The sequence below is a fragment of the Phyllostomus discolor genome, chromosome 6 (genome assembly GCF_004126475.2).
Source record: "Phyllostomus discolor isolate MPI-MPIP mPhyDis1 chromosome 6, mPhyDis1.pri.v3, whole genome shotgun sequence".
In the NCBI taxonomy this organism is placed as follows: Eukaryota; Metazoa; Chordata; class Mammalia; order Chiroptera; family Phyllostomidae; genus Phyllostomus; species Phyllostomus discolor.
In genome coordinates, this window is record NC_040908.2 from 124,144,726 (window position 1) to 124,154,859 (window position 10,134).

At 40.1% G+C, this 10,134-nt stretch overlaps 1 protein-coding gene across 1 annotated transcript; it reads left to right on the forward strand.

The window, feature by feature from the left end:
* Window positions 1-8,304: 8,304 nt before the first annotated feature.
* On the forward strand, window positions 8,305-9,561 carry LOC114498915 (olfactory receptor 52B6). The gene has a single exon (XM_028514918.2). The coding sequence runs from the start codon at window positions 8,305-8,307 to the stop codon at window positions 9,313-9,315; it is 1,011 nt and encodes a 336-aa protein (XP_028370719.1). The 3' UTR covers window positions 9,316-9,561.
* Window positions 9,562-10,134: the final 573 nt, after the last annotated feature.

The window sequence follows — 10,134 nt, forward strand, 5'->3', positions numbered from 1 at the left end:
GAAATAAATTTAATTTCAGCCAGAAAAGATAGACACACCTAAAGAGCATAACATTTTTTTATCTTGGTTTTCTCAGGGGATGGGGAGATTGAAAAGTGAGGGACCTAAAACCTAGTAGAACTCCAGGGACTCCAGGTCCCAGTCAATAACATCAGTATTTTAATAAATGATTACATTAACATTTCCTTGATCTAGAAATGGAATCACATGTACATGGGATACAATTCAGGGTTTTAGACAGAGGAGAGAACCAGGAAGTGCTATGATTCCCAGAGCATGGATTGCATAAACAAGTAATTTATAGAAACTCAAAAAATACCTTTTAAAAGAATAAATGAATTAAAGTAGGTAGTCTCAAGGTTCTGGCAGAATGGTGTGATGATGACCCTTTAAATTTTGGATCCTAGGAGACATTTATGTGACTATTTGGAGAGAAGACAGTTGATTGGTTAGGGACACTGGTGAGTTCCATGTGATATGGCTTTTGGACCAACATGAGTATCAGGCCTTCAGTGCCCTCCAATTGTGATGCATTCAGTTCCTCAGCTCCAGCTCCTGGATTAGGTTTTTGTCTGGATTATTCTATTCTATTTCACTGAATGGGACTTTCTAGTCTTTACTTGTAGTTGCATTGAGGTACTTCTTGAACAGAAGAAACTCGTGACTGCAGAGAAAGGTAAGTTAAATTAAACCTTTACATAAGCCACTCCCCTTAGGTCATTGTGTATTATGCTTAGTATGTGATTGGAAATGTATCATTAATATCCAGGTGCTTATGGCAGAAACCTAAGTTATTCTTGATACCACTTTTTCCTCACTTCCCATATTCTTTTTATTTTATTGATTCTGTTTATGTATTCCCCTCACAAAAAAAACTATAGACCTCAGTGTCTTACATCAGCCTTTCATCTGTGAATTGTCTTTCTAATCATGTAACAAATATATGGTGCAAAACAAGCTTTACATCTGCAGAAAGAGCTGAAGACACATTGTAATGTTTTGGTGCTAACTACTCTTTCCATTTTATTGAATCAGATATAAATATCAAGTCCAGAATACCTCAAAGGAAAATAGACAAAATGTTTTTAAAATATTTAAAGATTTTGTTTATATATTTATTTTGAGAGAGAGGGGAAGGGAGGGAGAAAGAGAAAGGCAAAACATCAAGCAGTTGCTTCTTGTACAACCCCAACAAGAGACGGGCCCCACAACCCAGGGATGTGCCCTGACCAGTAATTGAACCAGTTGACCTTTTAGTTTGCAGGATGATGCTCAAATCACTGAACCACACAAGCCAGGGCAATACACCAGAGTCTTAAAAGTGGCTGTATGCTGACTAACTTGATAATAGCAACTGTAACAGATAAAAATTAGTAAAATAAAGCTTCTGTTTCCCTAAAATTATATTTATTCTTTTGACTCTGGCTGTGTGAGTTCTTACAGATCTCTGAGATCCTTACAAGTAACTGACTTTCTCTCATTTCCACAAGTCAGAGTTGGAATTTCATGGCAAAAAAAAAAAAATCAGCCCTGGCTGGCGTAGCTCAGCGGATTGAGCGCAGGCTGTGAACCAAAGTGTTGCAGGTTTGATTCCCAGTCAGGGCACATGCCTGGGTTGCAGGCCATGACCCCCAGCAACCGTACATTGATGTTTCGCTCTCTCTCTCTTTCTCCCTCCCTTTCCTCTCTAAATAAAAATAAAAATAAAAATAAAAAAGAAGGAAATTCTTAAAAAAAAAAATCAGAATCAGCAATGACACCAAACCCATCCATTTAGATGATATGAAAGAAATCATTTAATATTTTAAAATAAAAACACAAAACACAAAAAAGCCATTTTTAAAAATCAAAGTAAAATTGTAACAGATTTAAAACATTCGAAAACTAAACTGTTGTAACGAAGAGGAACCTACATAGACATTGTGACTAAATATACTGAGATTTCCTGAGACAGAAAAAGCACATTAGATAGTGACCATGGTTGAACAACCTAGCACATATACCAAAAGCTACTGAACTGTATAATGCAAAAACATAACTTCTGTCTCAATTAACAAACAAATCAATCAACAAAATTAAATAAAGCCTGGCCCAGAAAGGGGAGACTGATTGATGCTATTTACTATCTTTTGAATACCAGTCTTTAGTTTGTGCTCTGGTTCTTGTAGTCTAGTTTCCATCTTACCCCTCAACTCAAATTCTCCAAAGCATCACCATCACTATTTATCTCATTTGTCAAGTCCTTTCACATTCATTCTCTCAGTTGGCCCTCATGACAACTTCATATACACACATACCCACACACAATCTTTTTAGTCTCTACTGCACTATGCTCTCTGTGAAGCCTACCCTAATCATACCAAGCAGAATTACTCTCGCCTCTTGATTCCACAGCACTCTGTACTCACTGGTGTGTTATAATTACTGGTAAGTAGGTGCTCGTGGTAAGGGAACATGATTCCCTTAACCATTGACCTGAAATGCTGACCCAAACAACAGCTATATCAAGGCTTGTCAAATTTTTTGAATGAATATATTCTTTCCTTTAGGATGATGATGCAGACCCCAGCCCCCAGGGTCTGTGTGTTGTGGCTGCAATGAACAAATTCACAGGGACTACAGAAGTCCTGTGAGAAAAAGGGACAGCATGGCCACTCTCTGAGTGAGAGAGAGGGCCCTGACCCCTGCTTGGACACACTTTTATTCCTTTTCTGGGCACATTACATCGTGGATGGTCCTCATTTACTATGCACAGGTTCACTTTAGGTGGTTACCTTTTACAGGTAACAAAGGAGAGGAAGTTGCTAATTACTATGAAGAAAAAGGATATTTGCAAATGTAAAGGGAAAAGTGGTTGAACTGGTTACATTCATCCTTGAGAGATTTAGCATAGATTTCAGGAAGTTACTTTAAAGATATGCAGTAAACACTTGCTGCCTCAATTCAGGGTGAGGGAGTTTTAGCAAAAGCAAGCCTCATAGCAGCCTAGGTACAATGTAGGCCTGATTCCCCACTGGAGAGCCTATCTGTGGGCTTGGGTCCTGTGTGCTGACTGGCTCCGCATTGGATTTTCTGAGTCAGGAGCTGGGCTACATTCCCCATGCCACACGGAATGGTTCCCTATAGGATGACATACAAATATAATAGATTTTAGGGGCAGTGAAAGGGTGAAGAGAAAGCACTGAGGTAAAAAAGAAATAGGGGTTTGAAAACAGACACTAGATCGGTAATGAATGAAAGAAGCCTGAAAGGAAAATACTGTAGGGAGGAAAATGGGAAGAAAGAAGAAACAATAGGATTGAATGTGTGGAAGAGACCTAGTACTGGAATAGAAAATGCAAAAGCAAATTCAACAAAAACTTTCAGGCTAAGAGCCTCTGAGTTGGTGCTGACCACCTCCCTCAGATGCTCAGAGTGTCAAACAGTAGATCTCTTCTATCTGGCTCTATGCCAAAGCATATCCCTAAGTGCCTTAGGGTCTCAGGTTGAAGAGAGGCATATTGGCCCACGTGGTGGAGGAGGAATTTGCAGCTGAGGAAGGTAAAGAAAAGAAAGAGGGAGGGGAATCTTTGCTCCCAAAGGAGAGGAGGGAATAAACAGCATGTAAAGGAAGATCTGAGATTCAATTTTATATATTAAGGAAGTTAAGCAGTGTACGGAATGCTTAACAGAAAAACTGCGAGTCTGAGAAGGTGGCATTGAGGAGGTGAGTCTGGGTCAGATATTTTCAGGATGGAGGGGAGGTTGTAAATGTGGAGGAATACATGGGAAATGAGTGCCAGATAAGTAGACAGCTCTGTAGCAGTCTTCAAAGAAGGATGGAACGCTGAAGAGTAAAAATTATCTAGAGTGGCTGGTGTGAACTATGTTCCTGGTAAGTAGGATGGGAGAAGGGCAGTTTGGAGGTTCACTTCCCAGATGAGGATGAAGAGATTGATGAGTAGGGATCCTTGGCTCCTAAGGAGGATACAAGAATTATAAATGACACAAAGCTTCTATCCTCAGACCCTGAGTAACAATACAAAAAAAGTTATTCAACTGTATCTGGGGGACAACTTAGGAAGGACAAAGTTTCTGGATGTTGCATCAGGTGAAGGATTCAAAAGCAGGTAGGAAAATTAATTCACTGGAATAAAAAGGGTAGTTTTTCTAGCAATTTTTCTAAAGATGAGAGAAGCATGAACCAGTGGGCAAGGAAACTGGGCATATAAGGAATGGAAGGTCTGAACATAGGGGCTGCCAGAGAGACAAAAAGCTCTTGGGGGTGTTCACTAGTTTGGGGATACAGCAACATCAATGAGAGCCTGATTGGAGTAAAAGCAGAAGTCTCATGGGTAAACGATAGGGAGATACTGTGGACAAAGACTGCCTTGGAGGGTGATCATTTCAGAGAACTGGAATTGGAGACAGAAAGTGTATGCAGGCGCTGGCATGACTGACAAAGGTGGGAAGGTGTAGTGGAGGGTGAGCATGGTGAGTGATGTGGGAAGAGTGAACACAAGTGGTACAGTGAGAGGAGAATGTGAGGGCAGATGATCTATGATTACAAACTTGTCATTTTCACCATATGAGTGTGAGTCCTTGACTATGCTAATTTACATGGCTGTGTGGTTGAGAACTTAACTAATCATCATTTTTTAAAAACATTCACTACATGTCAGCTCTATCCCAAACAACAAGTGCTGACCTTTAGGGAGTTCATAATATACTGGGGCTGAAAACATTTCAGTGTGATAAATCCTACAGAGAGAAATAAATAACTGCAGGGGAATATAGGCGTAACCCAGCTCTGGGAACCGAGGAATGTCTTTCTGAGGAATGAGAAATATAAACTGGCCAGGTTAAAGGGAAGGATGGAGATAAAGGAAGTGGACTGTATAAAAGACCAGAGAGGAAGAAGAACAAATTTAGAGACACACAGTTTGTCCAGTATTGGTAGAGCAAGCGGATAACATGTGTATGTGTATCTACTAGGCAATGGGAAATTATTCTCTATTGTCTAGTAAGTAGCATTCTCAAAAAGTAGCTTTTGAAAATATAATTTATATGGGGAATGGCAAAAGCAGGTTTACAATTGTGAGCATGTGAAACACAGAGTTTATTGTTGTATTATTATTTACGAATTATTATAACCCCACTTTCTACCCACCCCACATATGGAGACTGGTTTAGAGACCAGAAGGACTGCAGGTCAGGAAGTCAGTTGGGAGGTCTTTGGATAAGTGAATCTGAAGCCTGAAAAGCAATATATTGTAGATGGCAAATACAGATCTAGGAGGTATTAGTACATGTGGGCCAAATGAAGCCAAGGCAGGTTACCAGATTGGCCAGGGAGACTGAAGAGCAGGGAGAGCCTAGAGACAGACCAATAGACAGCACCACAGGAAGCCATTCAGCAGGGACCGAGGCGTCCTTACTGAGGCCTGGAAAGGAAGGTCAGAGACAAAGGAAGATCTAGACTGGAGTAGAAAATCAAAGTCAAAACAAATGTTTCATGACAGGTGTGATTCTGAGGGAAAGAAGAGAGACAGACAGGAAGAAGTAAGACAGGCTAACAGAATAAGATATTTTTATTATAGCTCTAAATTTTTGTTTTCAAGGTTAAAAATATTTGAATGTTCATAAATAATAAAGATAAATATCTAGGAAATTAGAAAACACTGAAGATAAAGAAGAGTGGAATAACTGATGGAACAGAGTCCCTGAGGAGGTAGGAAAGAAAAGGGACTCAGAGAATAGGTGGGGAAATTATTTTTGAAGATATAGACACATACAAACTCATACACATATGTATGCATATACAAATATATGCATGCGTGCACATGTGTACATCCATATGTGTTTGTGTGTGCATTGTGTTTGCATGTGTCTGTACCCAGCTTGTTTTAAAAATAATTTAAAGAAGGAAATCTTACATTTTATGACAGTATGGATGGGCCTGGAGAACATTATGCTAAGTGAAATAAACCAGTCAGAGAAAGACAAATATCATATGATTTCACTCATATGTGGAATCCAATGAATAAAATGAAAACAAGCAAAATAGAGACAGGTTCATAGATAGAGAGCAGGCTGGCAGCTGGAGGGATGTGGGGGAGGCTAGGCAGTTACAGGAATTGAACAAAAAAAAACAAGAGAAAAAACTCATGAACATGGACAACAGTGTAGCTATTGCTGGGAGAGAGTGGGTGGAGGGAGGTGAAGGAGGGTGTAAAGATGTTGGAAGGAGGCTTGAGTTGGGGTGGTAAACACACAATATAGTGTACACATGATGTATCTTATAGTGGTGCACATGAAAACTATTATTTTGTTAACCAGTTTCAATTCAATAAAAAGTAAAATAAATAGGTAAAATAATTAATTTAGGGCCACAAAAATGGTAACTCTGTGACATGATGGATGTGTTAATTAACTTGAATGTGGTCATCATTTCACAAGGTATTCATATATTAAATTATCATATTGTACACTTTGTAGAGATACAATTTTTATTTATCAATTATGCCTCAATAAAGCTAGATATTTTAAATTAAATTAAAAAACTAACTACAAATTTACTCTGAGAAAATTGATGTGTTAACAATCAATGGGTCTTCCAATTGGTGTGCATAGTATATGTCTCCATTTATTTACATTTTTTAAAAAATCTCTCCTGGCAGTATTTTGTAATTCTCAGTGTAGAGGCTTTGCAAATTTGAGTTAAATTTATTTTTAAGTATGTTATGTTTTTAACATACATTTTGTGTGCTTGTACATTTGCATTGCTATTGAAACTTTTAAACTGTGACTGTGTAGCTGTTTGCTGCTAGGAAAGAAAAATACAATTGGTTTATATTGTCCTTATACTATCTAAATAAACAAATAAATAACTTCGGGGAACTTTTTTGTTTCCAGGCAAAGTAAAATGTAACGATAACAAAGGAGACATTGAAAGGCATAATGACATTAACACTACTTTCTCTGAGAGTGGAGGAAATGAGGGAAAGACAGGTTGAGAGATAAGATAAATTAAGAAGAGTAGAATAATAACACAAGCAGTTGTCTCCTGACAGTTTGGAAGTCTCAGTTATGCAGAAGGAAAATTCTGTTGAAAGGGAGCAGCAAGAATTTGGGCACTGATAAAGTTGTATATTCATTTTGAGAATAATTTAATAGGACTGAGGAAGAGTCAACTGGCCTAAAGGGTAGTCAAGACTGTTTGTATGGCTGCGTCATCTCCTTCATGTCCTAAGAGAGCTGAGGAAAACACTGGTTAGATTTAATTGAAGCCTGAATGTTTGCAAGGAGAATGATGCAGGAACCAACTGGGGCTGAGACATTACTGGTCATGGCAGAAGAGATGGACATGTAGATTAGATTGGGAAGAATGTAAAAGACTTCTCACATTAGCAGCTCACAAACCTTAGCATAAATTGGAACCACCTCATGGCCTTGTTAAAACATAGATTGCTGCCACCAAACCCATTTTTCCCATTCATTAGGAGAGTGGTAGGGTTCAAGAAATTTGTAAGTTCCCCGATAACGCTGGTCTGGGCTCCACACCTTCCTTCTGGGTAATAGCCCACACTTCAGGGTCACAGAGGTGACTCAGTTTAACAAGGTTTCCACAGACAAGATTAAATTTAACACACTAAGACCACCACTATGCTCATTTCAAAGACCAGAAAATTGTTAGTCAGAAGACAGTGACTTGTCCAAAATCACACAATCTGACAGCAGATCTCTGACCCGGGGTTTTTCACACTTTGTGTGGTGTTATTTCTAAATGATGCAGCTGCCTTCGTGGCCTCTGTATTTGTCAGAACGCCTATGACTGCAGGGGAAAGATACACAGGGTCTGCATTGCCCACTGGCCTCAATCCTCCTCTTCTACAACCTGCTAATCAGAGGAGATTATTTTTTTGATTCAGATAGCAGCCTTTCTGGGCATAGACTAGGGCTTTTGCAGTTTATTACAATTTACATACCTATAGAGATTATACAGACTGTTTTTGATTTTCTATCAATTCCTGTTCTTCTCAGAACCTGTGACACTGCCTGAGTCTGGCAATGTTTCTGAGCCTTGTGCTGCCAGAAAATCTTCTAGCTGTGTGGACATCCTCCAAATAAGGACACAGCCTGTCTGTGGGCAGGGTCTGTAACTATGCACTTTGTAAAGAGCTTGTGTGTGACTATCTATAGGGAATATGTCTGTGTGCATAATGACTGGAGAATCTGTGTGTGCGTGTGGAGGACTTGGAGTTGTTTGCAAACTTTTATGTTCACTCTGTTAATGTTTACAAAGTCTGAAGCTATTTCTCTCCTATGGCACAGGAGAGGATTCTGCAGAAAATCATGACTCTCTTATCTGCCAGCAGCACAGCCGCTATGAACAGCTCTGACACTCGCATGGCAGGCTGCCTCCTCATTGGCATCCCTGGGCTGGAGCATCTACACATCTGGTTCTCTGTTCTCTTCTGTACCATGTATGTCGCCGCCCTGGCAGGCAATGGCATTTTAATATGTGTCATTCTCTCCCAGCCAAGCCTGCATGAGCCCATGTACATATTCCTGTCCATGTTGGCCAGTGCTGATGTCTTACTTTCCACTGCCACAATGCCCAAAACACTAGCCAACTTCTGGCTAGGTTCTAGCCACATTTCCTTTGATGGCTGCCTCACCCAGATGTTCTTCATCCACTTCCTCTTCGTGGCTGACTCTGCAGTCCTGCTGGCCATGGCCTTTGACCGCTATGTGGCCATCTGCTATCCTCTGCAATATGCCACCATCCTCACAAACACGGTCATTGGGAAGATCGTTGCTGCCACCCTGACCCGGAGCTTCATCATCATGTTTCCATCCATCTTTCTCCTCAAGCGCCTGCACTATTGCCGGATCAACATCATTGCGCACACATTTTGTGAGCACATGGGCATCGCTCATCTGTCCTGCTCTGATATCTCCATCAATGTCTGGTATGGGTTGGCAGCTGCTCTACTCTCCACTGGCCTGGACATCATCCTTATCACTGTTTCCTACATTCACATACTCCGAGCTGTATTCCACCTCTCTTCTCGAGATGCCCGGTCCAAGGCCCTGAGCACTTGCGGCTCTCATGTTTCTGTTATCCTACTCTTCTACATCCCTGCCCTTTTTTCTGTCTTTGCCTATAGGTTTGGCGGGAGACACATCCCACGCTATGTCCACATCATTCTGGCTAATCTCTATGTGGTCATCCCACCGATGCTCAATCCCATTATTTATGGAGTGAGGACCAAGCCAATTTTGGAAGGGGCTAAACAGATGTTTTCAAATCTTATCAAGGAATCTAACTAAAGGCTTTCAACTTGAGCTCAATGTAATCCCTTTTTATAGCTATTAATTATTCTATATTCTCCCAATTTTCCTCTCTACATCTTTCAGTTATCTTGTGTCATTCTCACCCATGTCCTAACTTATTTAAATAAATGTTATACTCAAATTGGTGCTCATCAGATTGCAGAGGGGTTAGGAGAGAATGGGTAAAAAAGATGAGAGAGATTAAAGAGTACAAATTTCCAGTTATTAAAATCATCACATGAATACAAAGTACAGCATAAGGAATACAGTCAATAACATAATAATTATGTATGGTGTCAGATGGGTACTAGATTTATCAGGGGATCACTCTGTAAGGGATATAAATTCTCGCAACCACCAAACAGCAGTGACACGAGAAAAACATACACACGGACAAACGAGTCCCGTGGAGAAATAGGGATGAAATAGTCCCTCTAGTGGGGAGTGTGCCATTCTCCCACCTAAGAAGGCTTTTATTGGGTTTGTTTGCATAAGAATTCAGGTAAAGCTCATTACTCATTGCCAGGAAGTAAGGATCAAACAATACATAACAAGGGAGGTCTGAGGGCCTATTTTGAGTCAGGGTCAAAGAGCTGTAAAACTTTAAAGAACAAACTTACTTCTTCCTTGGACCCTTATCATTCAATTGAGAGCATTCTAAACAAAGCAGGTTTCACAGGATTTTACATATTCTTTCTTAGGCCTGATCACCTGGGGAACTCCCCCCTTTCTAGCACAGGGCTGCACCACCCTGTGTTATTGTTTCAGGCTTAGGTGGAGCAAGGGAAGTAAGGCAGCCAAGAGATTAAGAGATTT

Bases quoted from the DNA above. Each gene is read 5' to 3' on its own strand.
- LOC114498915 (XM_028514918.2), top strand. From the start codon at position 8,305: ATGGCACAGGAGAGGATTCTGCAGAAAATCATGACTCTCTTATCTGCC.